The 23,520-nt window shown below is 33.1% G+C and overlaps 1 protein-coding gene across 2 annotated transcripts in view; it reads left to right on the top strand.

Annotated features, from left to right (window-relative positions):
• Nucleotides 1–11,849: 11,849 nt before the first annotated feature.
• The window catches only part of LOC126827097 (neprilysin-1), a 37,258-nt gene continuing 25,587 nt past the window's right edge, over nt 11,850–23,520 (top strand). Inside the window, exons 1-4 of one of the 2 annotated variants that reach the window (XM_056102540.1) lie at nt 13,961–14,077; nt 19,114–19,191; nt 21,870–22,069; nt 22,279–22,667. In XM_056102540.1, coding sequence (XP_055958515.1) covers nt 22,349–22,667 — 319 coding nt within the window. In that variant the 5' untranslated portion in view covers nt 13,961–14,077; nt 19,114–19,191; nt 21,870–22,069; nt 22,279–22,348. Of the gene's footprint in view, nt 11,985–13,960; nt 14,078–19,113; nt 19,192–21,869; nt 22,668–23,520 lie in introns of those variants that run through there. The other variant, XM_056102539.1, reaches the window with a different exon arrangement.

Genomic DNA, 23,520 nt, shown 5'->3' on the forward strand with positions numbered 1-23,520 from the left:
TGCAAAAGTGTACACATGGTTTGTCATCCCATCCAAACGACTAGACTAGACACTGTCCCTTGTCAGGCCCTCTATCCTGCACAACTGACAAGGGGTAACCATGCCGGAAAATCCTGAGGAACTTTCTTGGCCAACACCAGTAGCAAACCTGAAACCTTGTAGTTAGCGAGCCAATGCCTAATTACTCACTGAGCCGCCGCGGCTCGCTCTTCCTGTACATCTATACTTGGTTCAGACTTATCAGACTTTAACTTCCTGAATTATGGCCCTGATTGTACGAAAAATCATGTTTTTTTTAGCTTGTCGATTCTGTAGAGGTCACAATTTTTAACCGATTTTTAAAACTGTTTAAATATATCACCATAATCGAAACTAACTTCCAGACAAAATTGCCGCTCTTTGTATACAAATGTAAAAGTATGTAAGACGAAAGGTTGTGGACCCTCTAGAGGTCACAATTTTTATCTGATCTGGATGAAACTTAAAATTTAGCTTCATATTTGCGCATTTCAGACCATAACCTTCTGGGTTATGGCCCCTGATTGTACGAAAAAACGCTTTTGTATTTAGCTTGTTCTATATCCATCTCTTGCAAAATTTGGGGGTATCTTTCCTGGCAACCACTGGTTATCCAATTTTAAAAAAACGTTTCAGTATATCGCTGTTACACCATAATAATGGTTGAGTTTGAATTTTATAAAAATCGAACCGAAACTGCCGGACAACCTGGACGCCCCACATATGCAAATAGTGTAAATGGATGCAATACCAAGGTTGTGGACCCTATTTTACAATATTAATCAGATTTTGATGAAACTTAAAATATATGATTATATTCCAAAGATCTCGGTTCCTTTCGATATTCACGCATATTGGACTGTAACTTCATGGATTATGGTCCTTGATTGTACAAAAAAATCATGTTTTTAGCTTGTGGACACTCTAGGTCACAATTTATAATATCCGATTTTGATGACACTCAAAATATATGTTTATATCTCAAAGATCTTGGTTCCTTTCGATATTCGTGCATATCAGACCGTAACTTCATGGATTATGGCCCCTCATTGTGCGAAAAATCACTTTTTTTTTTACTTATTTCTTCCATCTCTAGCAAAATGTGAGCGTATCTTGCATGGCAATCGTTTGTTTAATCAATATTTTATTCAGAAATTGAAATGAATTGACGAACAGGCATAGCCTATATGTAAGATCCATTATGTGAGATTTAGATAAAGAGCTGGGCCTTCTTGCTGTAATAGCTGAAAAATATATGACCAATGTCTAGGTCATTATTTTTTAATTCTGTTTTTATACGCCCACATTGAAATGTGGTCGTATATTGTTGTCGCCCCAGTCGGTCCGATGACCACAATTGCTTGTGGACGCTCTAGAGGCTAAAGTTAATATACGATTGACTTTAAATTTATACACAGTGTTTAAGGTCATGAGACAAAGAAGCCTATTGATTTTCAGCAATTTCCGATAATTACTGCCAGAGTTATGGCCCTTGATCACTTCAAAAAATCTTGTGGACGCACAGGAGGTCAAAGTTAATATCCGATTGACTTCAAATTTATACACAGTGTTTGAGGTCATGAGACTAAGAAGCATATTGATTTTCAGCGATTTCCAAAAATTACTGCCATTTATAACACAGTGTTTAAGGTCATGAGAAGAAGAATCCTATTGATTTTCAGCGATTTCCGATAATTACTGCCAGAGTTATGGCCCTTGATCACTTTGAAAAATCTTGTGGACGCTCTAGAGGCTAAAGTTAATATCCGATTGACTTTAAATTTATACACAGTGTTTGAAACTTTGAGGCCATGAGACGAAGAAGCCTGTTGATTTTCAGCGATTTCCGATCATTACTACCAGAGTTATGGGCCTTGATCACTTTGAAAAATCTTGTGGACACTCTAGAGGCTTAAGTTAATATCCGATTGACTTTAAATTTATACACAGTGTTTGAGGCCATGAGACGAAGAAGCCTGTTGATTTTCAGCGATTTCCAATAATTACTGCCCGGACGATATAGCTGCTGTGGTCGTATGTTTCGTTGCCTGGCAACCTATCTTTTGATAATATTTAGTCTGTAAATTTGGCAAAACAAACCCAATGCCTAGTCTTCTAGGGGGTCACGGTGGCTTAAGTTGGTAAGACGCTGACTCGCTAGTCCGGATGTCGTGTGTTTGATCCTTGCATTGGCCAAGAATGTTCATCGCTATTTTCCGGCGTGGTTCACCCTTGTCAGTGATGCAGAATGGAGGGCCTGACTAGTCGTTCGGATGGGACAAACGATCTCTTGACAGTTGAAATTCGATGTAAGAGTATGCTGTAGTGCCGCTCTCCCGTCAAAAGTCTTTTGATTTCTTATCAGATTTGTACGTTACTAGATAGGGTATGTGCTTTCTATTGTTGTACTAGATATTCCAATCTTTTGATTTTGTAAGCAATTACACCCATGACACAACCTATCAATTTCCTTCATTTGCCTAGTATGCCACATAAAAATCTAGTGACTCAATAGTCAAATGAATGCATAAACTGGGGTTTAATATTCATTCATTACGTTTTCCTTTGTTTTCTCAAAATAAGAAAAACGTGAGTTACTAGGTGTTGCCTTTTGACGGGAGCACTGTTTGGGCAAAATTTCCCTCATAGCACACTGTATGGGGTATGCCTGTCTTCATTAGCCCTATTCGGAGCAGAACAGCAGCAATATGGACGTATATTGCAGCTTTAGTGATGCTCTTGTTAAATTTTTTTATATCTATTTATTAAAAATAAAACACACTTATATGGATATACTACTTCTGAATTTATTAACATGCTACGTTTCGATACACATACAGATATCGTTTTCAAGCAAAAACGATATCTGTATGTGTATCGAAACGTAGCATGTTAATAAATTCAGAAGTAGTATATCCATATAAGTGTGTTTTATTTTTAGTGAAATCTATTTCTATATGTCTTATAAGGATTATCTATTTATTGGTTATAAATTTTTTGTTACATATTATTACTCAAAGGTCAAAACCAACTGGGGATCCTATTTGCAATGAGATCATGTGAAATCAAATAAGTTTTTTTATATTATTATAGTTAAACTAAAATAGTTATTGTAAGACTTTCAAATGTCAAAATGCTAAATGATATCAATGACCTTTAAGGTTAAATGTTGCAAACTGAAACCTCTTAATTATAAAGTGATAATGTGTATTTACACACCTGTACTTTAGTATCTATTTCACACTGGGAAATACAAGACCAAATGTATATTGTTTAATATACTTGCTTGATTGATAGCTTTAATATTTCACGTTAATAAATTTGCTACAAGGTATATGTGGAAAAAATGGGGTAAACATGCAATCATGAGTTTTTTTTGAATCGCTTAAAAGAAAAAGGCTAGCAGAAGGAGTCAGACATTTCAGGCTTATTTGAAAGTTAATTTTTCCTTTATAATCAGGGCTATACTATATTTAAGTTATAAAATATTTTACTTGTGTTTAGAGCACTTATTAATTTATACTTGTTTGACCCAGACCTACTCAGTATCTTCTGCCTTTAAAATTTTCAGAACCACAATACCAATGATTCAATTTTATTATTACTGTTCGTTTGTAAAGTTGACGTCTTACCATTTCGAGCAAAAAGTGCTTGTAAGTGGTTAATGTTGGTAGAATATTTGTGCCTAATGGCTGTCTTTGATTATATTAAGTAAACCAGTAAACTAGATACTAATGATGATTTTACTAGAAACCCATTGGACATAGAAAACCATTATCCACGTCTTTAAAGACCTTTTAAGCCAGATGCAGACACACTTTCTTTTCCGTCTGCTGTATTATTAGATGTAATTTACTGTTGTATCGCCCAGAGCACAAGATGACAAGTTTCTGAAAATTTATATACGGAGGAGCGTGATCTTAATACGTAGTAGGCTATAATTAAGTTTTACTAAAGAAGTGTTAATCACTTTGGTTAGCCGATTAACCATGATTCAGGAATAACCTGTGAATCAGGTCATCTGGTCTGCACTCTGTCCTGTAAGAGTGAAGATGTTTTATGGTATTGATTATCTAAATACTGAATAAACTTTGTTCTCCCCTATTATTGTTTTCTTTTACCAGCAATATTAAAATGAATGAGATCCAGTTATTTATTCTGAACTCTTTTAACCAGATTGATACAAAAAAAAAAAAAAGAAAAAAAGTTTACTGTTATTGGATTGAGTTTGGCAAGGAATAGAACAGCAATCAATCTGCATGATATGCATGTTTTACATTACTGGTAAGATGAAGAAGGTTAATGAATTTTTTCCAATTTGCTTGACATTTAGATGTAAGGTGAAGATTAGTGATTACAAGATCCTGTCAACAATTACCATGCCATACTTCCCAAGTTGTTATTGTTAAAACAGGCTTGTCCAACCATCTGTCTCTCTATCGAATCACATAAACTCTGCTTCTAACTGAGGCAGAATGTTCAAACTTGGTGAAGATGTGCATAAGGTGAATGTCTTGACTGAGTTCAATTATGGGCATTTTTTGTTAGGACTAAACAGAGATAAGCAATTTGATTTGTCGATGCTATGGGACACTATAACTCTGGTTCTAATTCAGTGTGAATGATAAAACGTGGTCTATACCATACCCAGTTCGATTAGGAGCATTTTCTGCTAAGGTTAAGCAGAGTGATAAGCAATTTATTTGGTCAAGACTTTTGAAGATGATAACTTTTCATTTTAATTGAAAATTTGTTTATAGTTTCATTACCCCATTATCTTGACTAATTTTGACGATGAGCATTTACTGTATAAATGAAGTAAAATATGTGATAAACGATTTCATAGGTCAATACTTTGGAAAACAATAACTCACTGAGGTAGAATGATCAGACTTTGTGTTAATTAGGTGAATTTCTTGACTCAAGTTCAATGGCAAAAGTCATTTCGAATGAGTCTAAGCCGGGATAAGCAGTTTGATTGCGACATGATAAATCATAAATCTGGAACACATTTTGAAATGCTCTCTGTCAGATCATTCTGTGAACATGCTGCTTTATTTTCTTGATTACACTTTCTGATGAACTCTTAATAGGATACATGATTAAAATTGCTGCCCTAACAGTCTGAAAATTATTTTCAAAGGCCAATCAAATACAAAAAAAATACTCTAATTATCTTGTAGTAACGTCATCTGTTTTTAAAATGGCAAATGATTCCAATGGATAAGTTGACCCCTATAACCCATACATGAATAAACACCAAAATCATAGTTCTGTGTGAAAAGTCATGACAGTTTATATATACTATTCAAAAAAAGTAGGGGATATTTGATTTTGGGGGCATAATACTAAAATATGCAAATGACTACGAAAAAAGTCACTATATAACCTAACAGAAGAAACATTTCCAGTTACATGTGATGCCCAAACGCACCAATAGCTACCGCATGGAATGCAGGTGATGCTTGGGATCATCATGGGGGTCCAACCCAAGATTTGCACGACTCTGACTTTGAATGTTACAGTCATTGTGGCATTGAATTCCAGGGTGGAAACATCAGTTTAATTGTTTTAGTGACCAGAAAACAAATTTTGATATGCGTCGGCTTACCCAAAATGAAAGGTTACGTGCCCTTGGCATGCTACAGATCGGCACAACACAGGCGGTTGTGGCGCGGACGATGAATGTTTCTCAGTCTGTCATAAGCAGGCTATGGTCCAGATACCGTGATACACAATCTGTACAGGACAGACCACGCTCAGGTCGACCAAGGGCGACAACTCAAGCCCAGGATCGATTTATCCGTACCTTGGCCTTGAGAAATCGTGTCATCACAGCAAATCAGATCAGCGCTCGTCTTCAAACAGACACTGGTGTGAGAGTGAGTGGCCAGACGATTCGGAATCGACTGCATAGGGGTCACCTTCGCGCCCGACGTCCTCGCGTGATCCCTTGTTTGAGAGATCATCACATTCAGGCAAGACGTCGTTGGTGTAGGGATCGTCAACACTGGGATAATCGACGCTGGAGCAATGTGATGTTTTCAGATGAGTCAAGGTTCACTGTTGATTTTTTGGACAGACGTAGGAGGGTGTGGCGTCGTCGAAACGAGCGCTTCCAAGACGTTAACGTCATCAGACATGATCGATTTGGGGGTGGTTCTGTTATGGTGTGGGGAGGCATCACTGTTGCTGGAAGAACGGCTTTACATGTTGTTGCAGGGCGTGTTACAGGCCAGTACTACCGGGACAACATCTTGGCAGTCCATGTTGTGCCGTTCGCACGACGTCATGGCCGCCGTTTCATCTTCCAGGATGACAACGCAAGATGTCACAGGGCCAGGATCGTTACAGGTTACCTCCAACAACAGAACATCACCACATTACCTTGGCCAGCACTGAGTCCCGACCTCTCCCCCATCGAGCATGTCTGGGACATGCTTGGACAGAGGTTACGTCAACGTCAACAACGTCCTGCCAATGTCCAAGAACTTGCTGCTGCGTTGCAACAGGAATGGGACAATCTGGACCAAAATGACCTTAGACGTCTCATTAGGAGTATGCCACGTCGGATCAATGCTTGTTTGGCAAACAGAGGAGGATTTACCCGTTACTGACTTGGTTGTGATGCTGTGGTAACTTTGCTGTTTGACCCCGGGTATCATTTTACCCTTATAATGGTCAGTCTGTGCCTTACTTAGTCTAACGATCATTTGGAATAAATCGATGAATGTGAACTTCATTTCATTTTGTCATTTGTTTCTTCGTCAGTTTCATTAGGTGACTTTAATAACACTTAAAAATCAAATATCCCCTACTTTTTTTGAATAGTATAGTTTGGTGGCCATCTTGGATCTCACGATGAAATGAAATGAAATGTGGTTTAATGTCCTAATATTTTGCTCTGACAGGGCTAATGAAGACATGATTTCACAATGATGTCATGAGACTGTTGATTGGTTTTACTGGATTGCTGGACCCCTCAAATATAAGTATAGACAACAAAATTGCCCCTCTAACATGAATAGCAAGGGCAGTTAAGTTATATAGAATGGTGACCATCTTGGATTTCACACTTACTTCCCATGATTCAGAGTGCTCAGCCAATTTATTTTTTTTAATTCTACAGGGGGCCCAACATAATTCAAGAGTCATATTGAGGGGACTTGTAAATGCACACAGGACCTCCCGTCTGCTAATAGACTATATTAAGCTTTCACTCTAGAAAAAAACAAATTATGCAGATCTGTTGAATGAAAGGTTATTATTTTCTACCGCAGGACCTGTGGTATTTTTAATGCATGAAATTACATGAAACTAGAACAGAAATTATGTTGGACATCAGAGAAAGAGATAAATCAAAGTTAATTGCAGGATACAGGAATGAAATATGACAAAAGGATCAAGGAAAATAAATGCAATATTGTTGGACATCTGATTTTCATTGAACTATTTGAGTTCTGATCAAACAGTATTTTGGTATCCTGGAGCTAAACTGCTGCTATTATCTAGGAAATTTGATTCAACCATTTGTATAAATAAATTTTATCATTATAGGAGAGTGCTAGAGATCATATCTGGGAATTAGATTGAATAAGAGACTTTAGACTGCCCATTTCCTCATTATATTCCCTTCAGATATAGCAACTTTTAAAGATGCATGTAAGAGCTAAATTAGCCTATTACAGGTTTTTATTTTGACTTCAAATTTTATATGAATTATTATTCAAACATTTATTCACATGACAAGCCTATAATCAACTCTCTAGACAACTGGATGGTGCAGTTGTAAATGGATTAAAATATGATCGCCATTTAATGATATAATTTAAAATTGGAGAAGCGAGGCTGAGTTTCAATTAACATGTACCGTAAAGTTGCTATGACAAACAATCTATGTCAAAACTTCAAACAATGATATTAATAAATTTCCAATATATTAACTTTGAATTATCTATTTTGGAACTATTATAGCAAGAACGGCCAGCTCTTTCTCTAAATCTTACATAACGCATCTTCAAAAGTGGTTTAATATATCAATAAAATGAGAGAGTCTCTAGCATACCCTTTTCCATCCTCCCTTAGTAGTGTACTATTGATACTTTGTTATGCTCAATGTAATACTCACCAGATTGGTCAATTCTGTAGTTTCTACCAATCAATGGTTTTATAGATATTATTATACCAAACCAAATGATGAAACTAGAATGGATTGTCAAGTGAATATAGGTGTGAAAATTTAGATGGTGTCAATTTTAGTTGACATTGATATCTGGGGAGCTTCTTAAAGTGGCGGGGGTCTGAGGGCATGATCTCAATGACCTATAAGGTAACCCACCACTGTATATAACTGAACTATCATCAACAATTCAGACTGCAAAATTTAACAACTCAGTAAATCCATTCTGTAAGGAAGTACGACAAGCTGGTACATTTAAAGTGGTTTAATTAATTTGTGCTACATTTGCATTCAGATGTCATAGTAATAAAATACTGAGGTCTGAATGGCATATTCGATATCCCAGTTACTACATCTGACATATGCCATTATACCTGATGAGTAAAGATATAAAAATTGATCATTTCCTTGACATAAAGAGTACATTTCAAACTTGTAATGAGTCTGCTCGTACTTACTAGCTATTTTATGAATGAAACCCAAGTCTGTCTTTACTACAATTATGGCTGTCGGCTTTAATCAGAGTGACAGTGATGGCCATTCTGTCTCTGATTTCTTTTATATTTCTCCTGAGGTCCAGTTGTCCAGTAATGGTCTGGACTTTGAATTCTGATGAGACATAAGACTTTCGTCTTTGTGACAAGACTTCAATTTGTAATTTAACGTCCACTCAGCATATCATAGGACTAAATTTGTATGGTATAAATCTTCCATTAATTTGCGTTTATCTTGGGATCCAAAGCAGTGAGGCAAATTTGAAGAACCTGTAGAAAACCTACTAGGTCAGACAGGCTATCCCATGTCACATATAATTGTGGGATTGAACTCTCGTGGCTTGCAAAGATAACAGACCAGTGTTCCACTTGGAGGAATAACGCCTAAAAGCATTTACCTGCTACCTATCCTCAACCTGACTACTTGGAGAATTTATACAATTTGGTATATTAATTGGTCCATATGTACATAATTAGTTGGTCTGAAATGGGGTTTAACATCATATTTTTCTGCTAATGAAGACAGCCACAACCATAGAAGTTTCTATCTGTTAATTTTAATTAAGAATGCTGCATATATTTTGTTTTACTGTGCAAATATTGTCTTTCCTTTTGTGAAATAAAACTAAAATTGTTATTTGCAGAAATGTTTCCAACTGTGGGCTTTGAGAATGCAGTATATTTGTTTAACTTGTTTATGTTGTATTATAAAATCTATTCCAAGATGATATAAATTATGGATTTCAGGCTCCAGATAGATTTTCTACTCTTTTATATCTGGTTGAGATTCGTTTTTCCACTTAACCATGCATTGATTTTTAACCAAAATATCTTTTCTTTGTTGTTGGTTTTTTTTGTGCCACCATTGATGTTGAGTTGAGTTTTTCTGTAGTCTATTTAACTGTTTTTAGGATAGGTACTCTATCAATAAGTAGAGTAAATAAATGAAATGTTTAATTTTATTTTATTGCAGTTTTTGTAGCATCAAATAAATCACACTTTTGATCACCTACCATCACTATTGTCACTATATACTGCGGTAGCACCCATTGCCACACTTGATTGCACTGGCCAACTTATCCAAACTGTTAATACAACCTCTGGTGTTTTTACATAACCATCAACTATACATTGATTTAGCATTTTTTGGAATGTATGTGGTGTTTGTTTCATTTAATGTAGCATCATCTGAGAACCTGTGAGTATATGGGCCTGGTTTCTTGAGAAAGTCTTTTTTTTTTGTGTTTATTCAAAGTATGAGTGGAATCTTAGGAGAAGGTATCAATAAGAAACATCACTTTACCAATGTTCATGTAGCAATGGTTAATGAACTGATGATACTTGTAACATTGTTTCAGGATTATGCTGTTGATGAAGTGTGAATAGAACCACCCATATTTTCAACTTTCTGCCTCTCATCTGTGTTCTTTTTGTGGTTGTTAGGAAAATGTAGGTATCAAAATATCAATTTTTAAAAAGAAAAATTAAGTTACTAAGCTTGAACAAAAAGAATACAAAGATTTATTGCCCATTCATGGAAACCAAAGGGATGATTCAAATTTTAATTCAAGTTGTTCATTCATGTTTGTAACTCCCATGATCCACAATTTAATTTCCCTAGATTTTTTTATATTCTTTTTAATAACTTTATTAGGATACCAAAGCTCATCTGGTTGTGTTGGAAGCTTTCAGTTTCTACCTAATTTCTAATAACTGGTACATGCATGTAGTATATAGCACATCCCACAATTAACAGTATCCACAGCTTTCTGTTAGTTTATAGTTCTTTTATTATACGTCCACATTTTCATGTGGATGTATATTGTCATTGCCCCTGTCCGTCATTCTCATTTTGTTTGAGGACACTATACAGGTCACAATACTTAAAATGTATGTTTGTAACCTGAAGATATCAGTTCCTTTGGATATTGACGTATGTGTTTAAAATATGTGTTTATAACCCCAAGATCTCAGTTCCTGTTGATATTGACACATGTCGAACTGTAACATCCTGCATTAAGGCCCCTAATTGTCTGAAAATCACTTTTTCAGGTTGTTCGATGTCCATTTCTTGCAATTGCATGGCAATGGCTTGTTGGATATCTTATAATTTTTTGACAGCTGATATTATAATCCCAATATGAGTTACATGAACAAGACTTTAAGTTATCTGATATTATAATCCCAATATGAGTTACATAAACCTTTAAACAAGATCTAGTAATAATTTCAGCAATCAATATTTTGATTTGAAACAAACTATAGGCTATTTTAACAGACTTTTAACAAATCTGGGAAATCTTGGACTGTTTCTTTTATATGGGTAGACACACTGTTGATTTGCACTAAAATTGTAATAGTCGACTTCTTTGGATTTCATGTGCCGTTGTGGGATGACAAACTATCTTCGTTGAATATTGTAAATCCTTAGATAGTTGTTGATATGACCGATATTTTGTGTGTTCAAAAAATTAAACTAAAATTAGTAGTAATTAAGCATATATCAGTTTAAATGTTCTGAAACAAGAATTTAATTGTTTGTAGCATGTTCCATCACTTAACAAAATAACAGATCAACTCAATTCAGTGGTTCAGTGGACTCAATGACTGACTAAATCTAAAAATTATGTAATTCATATGTAAAGAAATATGGTACCTAAAACAGTTTTCAGACACTTATAAATCAAATCTTTTGTACTTTTAGTCATCGATCTGACCTGCAAAAATTGTGATTTATCCTTTGTAAGCTTATAGAATTTAGTAGAAAATAATGTTCAGAATTAATTTTCCTGTCTCACTTTCATTTTCAATAATATGATTTTGCTGTGAAAGATGGTCTATAATTTATTTCTCTCAATTCCATAATGCTTAAGTTCCTCTTTCAAATCTCTTGTGTTTCAAGCAATTACCATAAAAGCTAAAAGCTATTCTGATTCAAGACTTCTGAGGAAAGTCTTTGGCTACTTTTACGGACATTTGTCACACCATGGTATATGATTCTCTACTCGCCTAGGAGAGTATTCTGTAATGTTCTATAAATGGAGAACAGGATGAATTTACTTGTCAGATGAATACTTTTACACTTGACTACCACATGTAGACAGTCAATTGCCCTGTGCGAGTGAAGTGAATTGAGCCAAGCCACAGTGTTGTTGATATGTCTATTTGTTTTCTATTAAATACTGTTATCTCACACATAGGACATCTCCAGGATATTATCATAGAATGCGGAAATCTTTCACATAAACAAAGATAAAGGATCAACTAAAAAAAATTGTATTATTTTTAGTGGGGTAAGAATTAACTTTTAAATTGAATTCAATAATTTAGTCAATCTATTATACATGTATTTGTGTTTTCACTACATTTAAATAATCCAAATCCTAAAAAATTATTTAAATTTGATTGATGATGGACAAAAAAGTGTGGTAGTTATTAATAGAATATTGATTTTTTTTTAGATTTTTTTTTAGGGGGGGGGGGTAATAAAAGCCTTGAGAAACTCAAATAATTAAAAACATAGGATGACTTTCTCGATTCGTAATCTGCATGTCAGGCTCCAATAAAGACAGCCTTTTAACTGCATTTAACTGCATTTTTTAAGATCATATAGTTGGCTGTGGTTATGTGATTTAAAGCCCAAAGGCATTTACACGATATGGAAGAAAGCACATAAAGAACATTCAATGATATTTATATATCTACAAAGGTGAAACGTATATAATTTGCATGTCTTAATACCTTATAAAGTTAAGGTCAATTATATGATATGGAAAAAAGTGCATAAAGTATAAGATAATTGGTGTAATCAAACAGTCTTCTTGCTTTAATTGACAATTAATCTTATCAATACAGAACAGCCTTTCTCTGTCAATTAATCCTATGGTTTAAACCAATAATTTTTGTGCAAAACAAAGGCAGGTGTTGATGTACATTCTCTTAAATCCTGGGTTAAACCATATTGATCTGTGTTATCAGTTTCAACCAGCTTTCAACATCGTAATTACCGGAATTGGTAATTGATTCCTCCATTATAATCTTCAAGCAGTATGCCTTATGTGTACTATAGATGAAATATGTTATTAGTGCTTGTAGGACAATGGACCTGGTATTGTTCAAAAAGTTCCCTCTTGACCTAGGTAAAGAAAAGTGACATTCTGCCAGCAGGGGATCAGCCATTGATCCGCCAATCATAGACAGGACATGGGGCATGTAGAATTTGACAGCACCAGAGGGTCTGTATTTCGAATTCCTCGCAAATTGTTTGCATTATAGTCAACTGGAAAATATTTGTTGCCCAAAAACATGATAATTTATGACATATTTTAATACAAAATTTGATAAAATGTCACATAGGACAGTAAGATGATGAGCATGTTAGTAATGAATATGGCAACTATATGCAGTGTGCTACTACACAACTCTCTAATAAACAATTAAATGACCAGAGAGAGGTTGACCATGTATATTAGCTTAATTATCTAATTTATTATGAGCAGTTTTAAACTATAATTGTATTTCTAGGTGGTTGGAACTATTCCTACCTTTAGATCAAGTAAGTTTATTGGATAGAATATATAGTTGACCTAGGAAATATATCTTTAATGTAAATAATTGATTTTGCCATGTAAAGCCTATTTTTAACAGTCCATTGTTCTTGAATTTACCTTTCAACAATACCAGCTGATTTCTTAGAAAATAAATATTAGCTTTAAGGTATTACACAAATTTTAATTGATCTAGTGAAAGTTCTGTCTTGTCTTCTATCTAATAGGGGCATGTGGGATTTATGGTAATTCACTGTTGAAAGAACAAACATATGTAACAAGTAACTTTTTACTGAGAAAATTGAAATTCATTTTTTAAATTCACATTCACCACCCTAGTTTTTACATGATTCAATGCCAAGTGTTTGTTTTATTTTTCAAAATGTTTTTATTGCTTGAGGTGATTGATAATGTAGATAAATTCCACTGCAATATGTTTATTTGTTCAATTGTTTTACTGTGATGGAATGGAAAGAAATGTTATGATCTTTGGTAGAAACTTGATGATAAAAGTAAAGGAACAGGGACAGTGTGAATCTTAGCTGTAATCATAGGTAAAAAGGAGAAAAATGTGTCCTTGTGTTCAAGAAATGATGTATTTAACAAGATTTACTGAATCTTAAGTCTTGGTCTACAGTTGACAGGCCGGAAAACAGTTTGTGAAAACTTCTTGCCAGTCAATATCATTATCGGCATCTCTATTCGGAACATGATATACTGACCATTACTAGGACCATGTATAATTTCTGTTATCATCTTCAGTTTGGTAACACATGAATTGTGTCAAAGATCTATATTTTTCTCCCATTGTGCACAACTTTGGGTTATTTGTGTGTCTGGTAAGTGCTGTTTTTAAACCTTCAGTGATGTTCAAAGTTAATTCACAATTTTAGCTCATTGTTATTTTCAACACCTGTACGTAGTCTGATCTGATTGAGCCATAAAATTAATGATGCAATTGTGCGACATTTATTTGACTTATGTGAAAAAGGTCAGTATTATATCATGTAACAGACAAACTTTATATGAAAAAAAAGTCTATTCCTTTTTCAACTCTCACAATATTATAGTTTGCACTGGATTTAAAAACCCTTAAGTCTCTAGTATTCCACTATTTAGTGTACGGCCATCTTTTAGTAACTGTGGATGTAAATTCAAGCATTTTTTGGACTGATAGTCCTTATAGAGATTTAACTCTTACAACATTGTAGTTTGCAAGAGACCCAAGGAGTCAAGACCCCTCAAATAATAGAGGTCTTAAATAGAAAATGAAATATTTGTCAATTTAACTGCTTTGACTTAGTTAATAGTGCAAAAATTTTGTCTATGCTATATATAAAATATTCAGAGGAATATATATATATGTAATCTAGAGTTTTATTGATTTGTCAAATTTAATAACTGCACATTGATAAGTTTTGGATATTGAACACTATGACACAGTTCTGGTCTAAAAAAATTTCTGTGAGTTAGAGTAGGCGATGATATAAATATATATATTTTATAATATCTCTATTGGGTAAGTTCACTTGACGAGTTAACCACAATGCATGATGTTAAAAAGGTGTTAATACTATGATTAATGACTATACCTATATAGATAGACTACAAAGATTATTGTGTAAAGTATGTGATTTTGTTATGTTAATTGTGTTATGTGATATTTGTTTTCTTTTGTGTTGGTGGTAAGGTATGTTATAAAAATGACTTGTTGCTTAACACCATCTATTTAAGATGAAAGGATTATAGCTTTATTTATTATTTGGAAATAGAGAATTATAAGATTTCTACACACAAACTGTTGGGGATCGTTTATCAAAGGTGACTTATTTTTAATAATTTTGTTTTTATTTTTTTGAATTATCATTCTGTCTGTAATTGTGATCTACATATTATTATATTTAAAAAAGATGAACTTTTTTTACGGCAGAAAAATTATTGTTTAAATGTTTCTTCCCCATTGCATGTTAAATCAGTTATTAGAAATTTAATACAAATGTAAAATATGGAGAGCAGTGGAGAATCCTTCCTTAAAGATGCATTATGTAAGATTTAGATAAAGTACTGGATGTCCTTGCTATAATAGTTCAAAAATAGATAATGAAAAATGAATATACTGAAAAATTCATTCAAATTACTTTATTCTGAGGGTAGTTATGAGTGTGAAGATGTAGTGTAGATTGTTTATTATTGTATCGACAGTATAACTTGACAAGTCTTGATTATTCATATTATCGTAAAAAATTTAAATCTTGCAGGTGTTCTAGTCCATTTAAATTTTGGCCATTCGATCTGTGGTCTAGAGAGTTGATTATCAGCTTGTTATGATGTAAATAAATGTTTAAATAATAGTATATATAATATTTTAAGTCAAAATAACAACCAGCAACAGGAAGATTAAAAAAAATATATAGTTTTAAAGTAGCTAAGTCCGTAACTCAATGTTTAAATAATAGTTTATATAATATTTTAAGTCAAAATAACAACCAGCAACAGGAAGATTAAAAAAAATATATAGTTTTAAAGTAACTAAGTCCGTAACTCAATATCATCCAAAATCTTCGACATTGAAAACACGATTTATTTGTCAAATTAAATCAACATTGATGTTGTAATCTTACCGGAAAAAGATGGTATTCTGATATCCAATATTTAAGACAAAATAAACATTTTACCATTGGTACACGAATCGTGTACCATAATGCGTTTCAGCGCCATTTGCAACAAGGTGCTCAAAGAATGATGCTAGATATATTCCACAAGTCATGTCAAATGGTGATATCATATTCTTATTTGGAGAGCATGCGCAATAAATAATATTGGTGTTGACTGGAATAACCAGATGCTAGAAACTGTCTTGCAGTTGAGACTTCTTGCGTATTTCGCCGAACATAACTGATGACAATTCACAGTAAAACGGACACGATTGAATGTAAATCGGTTTATATAAATTCATATTACATTATTATATGTGTTGCGACTCATTTGTGCCAATTTCTAGGTCCAAAATATTAGTGATTTAGCTCCTTTAAGCCTTCACCCCAGGAATTGTATTTGCATAACCTAACAATTATAACTAATTTACTTTCATGTTATTCTCTATCATCCAAAAAATATTCTATGAATATTAGTCTGGATGCATTGTTAACATTTGAGAATAAAAGGTCATTACCAGATTATCCGGTCCTTCATATTATCATAAACAAAGTCTAAGGGGGGTAACTTGTCTTAAACCAAGATGTTGACGACCATGAAATTAATTTAAGAATGCCATTCCAGAAAATCTAATTGATGGCATTGCCAGTTCAATATCCAGCACTCTTAATTTTTTTTTTATTATAAAATTTCTCCATGGACCATATCTATGCTTTTTGATTACTGGTAACCCTAATTCGTCCTCACAATTCATGTTTGTTTATAATAATGCAAGAATTGTGGGATTTATTGTGAGAAGGGGCGCATCTCTTACTTGACTTGGCGAAAAATACTGGATAATCAACCACATAAAAAAACAAAACTCCTGGTTATACGCATGGGCAATGGAACTTTTTGACAAATATTGACAACGGTCCCAGACCCTCTGTATGTTGAAGACTTGAAGGTTCTGGGTGACCGAGACTACTTTCATGTTCAACATTGTCTTTCTCCCTAAATAATGGCACTGCTTCATTTTTCTATTCAATTTCTGTCAGTTAATTAACTGAGCCAAAATAGAATTACTGGTGTCAGACAAGCAAAATTTGTCTGGTATACTCATTCAGGGACTGTGACGGCAACGGAAATGGTTTTTCTAGTGTCTCTCAGGGTTTAATTTGAACCAATTACCTCATTCAGTGTTTGATGTGCTTAATGTTGCGTGTATGATTCTTCTTCCTAAGGTTCATAATTGTTTTTTTACAGCTATCTCGATAAAAACATGACAACTAGTACATTTAATGGACTGGTTAGACCCTTTAACATAACTTACTGAAGATTTTTGACATGTTTGAATTTCATTATTTCTGTTCTTTATATTGTAAATGCTTTGCTGTTTAGAAATGGAACAAGAACAATTTAAAGAATAACAGATTATTTATCATATGCATTTTTTGGGCAATAATCCAAATTAAAATGCAATCAAACTCATGATTTAACATTTAAAGATGCTTTATGTAAAATTTTGATAAAGAGCTGTCCGTTCTTGCTATAATAGTTTCAAAATACATAGTCCAAAAATAGTATATTGAAAATTTCATTCAAATTACTTTATTCTGAGAAACAATATCTTTTTTTTTTTTTTTTTCAAAATCTTTATTTCAAATAATCAATAACAACATAGTACATAGTTCACATATTACAATCACAGTGTGTAACATCATAAAGATAGCGTCGGTTTAATGTTGAAGGCTATACTATATTACATTGAGTAGAACAAATATATTCACAAAGAAAATACAAGCTAATAAACACTAAACAAAAAAAATACAAAAATAGCTACAGGTATTAAGGAGTTGGAATACTAGAGATGGAATACTAGAGGTATGCATAATATTCATATGGTATAATCCTATTTATTTACTAAGGTTTCGTTTAATTCATTTTCTATCTGTTGTTTACCTTTTAGGTAGTTTCGATAATTAATAATTGTCGGTCTGATATTTTCTCTTTTTCGATTTGTAGAGGTAGTATTTTGTTAAAAATATTAAATGATTTACAAATAAGAATTCACGATATGATTTAAAAACTGTTTCTTTCAGAAAACCGAAATGAATGTTCGTAAGTTGTAATTGTAATGAAATGTCATTAGTTAAGAAGATTTCATGTAAATCATTCCATATTACCTGGGCATAATTGCAGTATATAAAAAGGTGATCCGGGGTTTCTATATTTGAATAACAAAAATCACACAATGAAGACTCCTTTAATTGGATTTTAAATAAACGGTCGTTTGTATATATAATTTTATGGAGGTATTTAAATTGAAAATTTTGTAATCTAGTATCAGTGCTCGTTTTATAGACCAAATTGAATATACATGAGGTTTCACGTTCTTCAAATATAAAACTATTCTCTTCTTCCCATTTACTTATTGCTAATGGTTTACTGTATTTAGAATTACTCGTATTGAATAAATGTCTTTTGCTTTAATCTTATTTAGTGATTTTTTATATATATTTATACAGTTGTTATTAATAATGTCAAACACGCTTTGTTTTCTTACTATAGGCGTAGGTTCGTAGTCGATTGTATCCAAAAACTCTTTAACTGCTAAGCAAACGCTTTTCATTCTTAATATTTTATTACTATTCATTATCCTAATCCTATTGATTAAAAAGTCTTCTCTACAGTCAACCAAAAATAAAATATTATCATTCATTAATTCTTTATCTATTAAAGGTTTTTTGTTAATCTTTATATACTTATTGTTCCAGATGATTTGATTTTGAGGGCTTATTAACATATCGATTTTTGAGGTATAGGTATGGAACCAATTATTGAAAAGTTCTTGATAGAAGGGAGATAATTTTAAAAAAGATGTTGCATAATTACATGCCGTAATATTTGTCCGTCATACTCGTTTAATATATAAGCGTACGGAATTTTCCATGATTGAACATCGTGTGATAGTATCTTTTTTATCCAGAATACGCTACGGCATATCATCATTTCTTTTAAGTCAATCATATTTAGCCCCCCTTTATTTATATCTTGATTTATAACTGTTCTCTTTAGTTTATCAGGCCCGTTCCATATGTAGTTATAAAATAATTTATTAATGCCTTTAATTACATTTTCAGGTATAGTTTTAACTGATGCAGGGTATAATATTTTAGATACACAGAATGTTTTTATTATATGGATTTTCCCTATTAAACTTAAGTTTCGTCTTTTCCAGGTATTCAAAGTATCTTCAATTTGGTCTATACAATTTTCAAAATTCATTTTTTCCAAAGTTTTTTCGTCTAGTGAATAGGTAATGCCTAATATTTTTTATATAGTTCTCACGGTAAATAAAGCCTAAACCTTTAATATTATCAGGTAGTTGTGCGTTGCCACAACAATATCTCTGTTTGAAGTTTTGACATAGATTATCCTTGTTAATTGAGACTCAGCCTTGTTTCTCCATTTTTAAATTAAATCGTTAAATGGCAGTGATACTTTAATCCATTTACATCTGCAATCTGCACCATCCAATGGTTTAGAGAGTTGATTATAATCTTTTCATGTGAATAAATGTCTAAATAATAATTTATTTACCAATTGAAGCCAAAATAAAAACCATTATTAGACAGATTTAGCTCTTACATAATGCACGAAGAAACAAAACCCAAATATCAATGGTAGACAATCTTCTGACTAGGATTCATTTGGATTAAAAGGTGGCCCATCAAAAGATTTTCGCGAAAAGATATCCCTGTTTATGTCATCTACATGGGATGGCGGGATGCCAATGTTGACAAATGTTCAATTTATCATATCTTTGTAAATACTGAAGAGAATTAATTGAACCATTTTTAGGCTGATATATTCCTTTTAGAGATTCAACTTTTAAAACATTGTAGTTTTTAAGGGATAAAAAAACACTCAAATGATTTTAACAAATGACGGGGATGATATTGAGACATATAAAATTTATATCCAATATCTCCCCCTCTATCTCTTCCTTAGAAATTAAAGAAGCATGGATTGTATTTTGTTTGCCTATACTTAACTTTTAACTCTACAATAATCAATTACACTTAATGCTACTTATGATTTATTTTGACTGGAATAAGAGAAATCATATCATTGCAATCAAAATTCTTCTTTTGTCCTGTGAGAAATGAGGTATTTGTTTGATTTACCCATACGTCAACTTGACAGATGAATTGATAAGATACGAAAAAAGAACCCCAAAGAATCAAGATTTATGATGTAAGAGATATGCAAAATAAATAATGGAGAAAGTTTAATCAGTTTTATCTGTGCCTTAAAAGCTTTGTCTATATTTTAAATTACTTCTTTGTTTGTTGAACTATTTAAGGGTTAAAAGAGGTGTTATATGAAAAAGCAATATTCAGTGTGCGAAATTGTTTCTTAGCTCAGTGTATAAATATGAATTTTAGAAATTATTTAAAGTAAACCAGTCCAAGAATTACTGAGATAATAAAATTTGAACAAGGGTATAAATTAACTACCTATTTAAATCTGAGATCACAATCATGGTCTTAGTAATGCCTTTTTTTTTGAGAAAAACAAAGAACCTAAATTCATTCTTATCTTCCACAAATGTCTCATTTCGTATGTGAAATATGCATGTTTCAAAAGATGGATGATATCGTATTTTCACACAGCATTCTAGTTTTCTAAGATGAATTTCACTATTTTGGGTGGTCTGTAAGGTTTGAAGGCCTGCACAGCACAGCAGATCTAAGATTTAACAATACTTTTAAATAATGATGCAATTTCTCTTCCCTTGGGAATATGTTTTAAGTAATAGATGGCACACATTTTACTTGTGTAATCGCTGTTCTCATATATGTTGACCCCCTGTAGTTTCGTGATACTCATTAATTTCTTGTTTTACAATATCTGATTCTAATTGACAAAGATAATTTTTATACACCCACATTTTCATGTGGACGTATATTGTTGTCGCCGGGCCCTATTCGTCCATCTGTCTGTCTGTCCACAATTTGTTTGTGGATACTATAGGCCTACAGGTCACAATTTTTATCCGATTTTGACGAAACTTAAAATATAGGATTATATCCCACAGATCTCAGTTCCTTTTGAAATTGGCATGTATTGGACCGTAACTTCATGGATTATGGCCCCTTATTGTTTGAAAAATCACGATTTTTGCTTCTGGACAATCTGATTTTGATGAAATTTGAAATGTATGTTTATAACCCAAAGATCTTGGTTCCATTCTATATTTGGGTATATCTGATCGTAAATTCCTGATATGGTCCATAATTTTTAGCCTGTGGTCCTTCTAGAAGTCACAATTATTATCCAATTCTTAAAAACATTTGAGATGTATGTGTTGTGTCATGTACATGTATTCAGATGAATATCTACGAGCTTTATTGAACTGCAAGGAAAACAAACTTTAGTGCCATAGAATGTGTTTCTGATATTGCTCCTGTCATGGTATGAACACAACCTATAGTAATTACCATTATTCATGATGCAAAATTATGGTGCCTAGGAGCAAAGATCCCATTAAAACGATTTATTATTATTTCAGTCTGAAAAAATCCAGAAACCCTACTATAATACTTTGATTGAGAAATGGTATTATATGAAATGATAATGGCTGACAGTCCATTTTAAAGAATAGATTACTTTTAAACTGAGTTATCAATCAGTGTTTTAATAGTCAGATATTAGCTAATGTAGATAATGGAACAACCCATGAATGCATAAAACACTTCAAAAGAAAAAATAATTAGACACTTAGATTTAGACTTTATTGATCTTCTATGCAATTGAGTTTTTTTTCTCTTACTCTCTTGTGGTTTTAGGGTTAATTTCCTCCATTATCACTAATCTGCTTAACACATTTTTATTTTATATATTTCACTACTGTATGATTAGCCATAATATTGGTTGCGGGATTTACATTAAATTCAGTTGACATAAAAAAAAAAAAATAATTTATTACAGGGTCCCCTGGATTGATGGATAACAAGACAAGGTGGCGTGTGTATATGACTGGCCAGGGATTTATTTAACAGTGGTGATTAGCTGCCGAGAGAGAGATGGTGTGATCACTCTTTGTCTCTGATTCAATCGTGTAATGCTTCAAGTTGTAATACCAGCAGGAATCTACTTAGGATTTCTTTTTCTACTGTGAATTTCTGGTGGTAAGAATAACTGAAATCATGATCTGAAGTCCCTCAGTTTGTTTTTGTGGTGTTTAACTTTTTTTTATAAATCATAAATAAACAGGAGTATTATCACATTTTAAGACCACACTAAAAAGATGAAATAACAGCTTTTGTATCTGTTTAGTTTTGCATTTATATTAAATGTATAATTCTTTAAAAATGTGACTATTTTCTTTTTCATTGAGTAATATTGCTACTGTGGATACTTAAAATGTTCTGGTTAAATATTGGAGTATTGAACATCATATTGTGAAAATGTCAAGTGCCTATCAAGCACGTTACATGTCACCTGTAAAAGAAGATCAGGAATGTAATGGAGGTACAAATCTCAGTCTTAATTCGACTGGTGTTAACAATGTGAAAAAAACTGGTAATTCTGATTTAGACCCCGAGGAACCCATGAAAAATGCTCAGATCCATTTCTTACCGAAACCGTCCCAGGATTCACGTGTATGCATGGTTTTATCTCGGTGGACAAATCGTGAAAAATATCTTGGAGCCTTATGTTTATTGTTATTTGTGGCCTGTGTTGTATTTATCATTGTTGCCTTTACCAGATCTGGTCTTCTACAAGGTAAGATACTCTATTAATACATAATTTCCACTGTTTTGATATAAATATAGATTTGATAGAACTCATGTTTTCTGGGCAAAATGTTAACGGGTGGGACATTATTGTTTCCACAAATTATTCATATACAAGTCTGATGGATATGTACAATTATACTAAGAAAGGAAATGAAATGGGGTTTAACGTTTTACTTTTCACCAAGAGCAAAACTGGGATAATAATAGTAAATGCTGGAGAACCAGACCACATGTTATTGAAAACATAAATGCTTTGCACATGGATGATGCTACCATTACCCATCTAGTATACAGATCTCAGAGGGGCACAGACAGTACATGAAGTGTCATTACGAGTCACAGTTTTATATAAAAAAGTCCATCTGTGGTGGTGGTTGCTCTGAGGTGTTGGCTTACTATCTAGGAGATTAGGGGTTCAACAGAAAGTTCCCAGAATTATCCAGTGTGGTTTCCACAGTGTGGTGCAAGACAGAGGTTCTAGGAAGGAACATTATCTAGTCATTTGGATGAGACGAAAAGAACAGGGTAGAGGTGCAAGTTGGAAACCACATAAAAGAACCCTTGACAGTAGTTGATCTTGCATAGGGTGCAAAATAGTTTTGTCCAAACAGGTCACAGTTTAAGAAAAGTTTTTGTCAAACCTTATCGAAAGGACTTTTTAAAAGAGTTCCTGTCCTGCCAGTGCAGTGTTCTCCCAACAGAGCTTTTGAGATTTTCTTTTCAGACTTGCTTGTAGTGTTTGGCAGGTCAAAATGAGTAACCCTGTTATACATCAAGTTTCCAATTAATATTATGTGTAGTTATTGACCCTGACACCAAATTTTGTGAGCCTTCTTTTA

This window comes from Patella vulgata, chromosome 7 (assembly GCF_932274485.2).
Source record: "Patella vulgata chromosome 7, xgPatVulg1.2, whole genome shotgun sequence".
Classification (NCBI taxonomy): Eukaryota; Metazoa; Mollusca; class Gastropoda; family Patellidae; genus Patella; species Patella vulgata.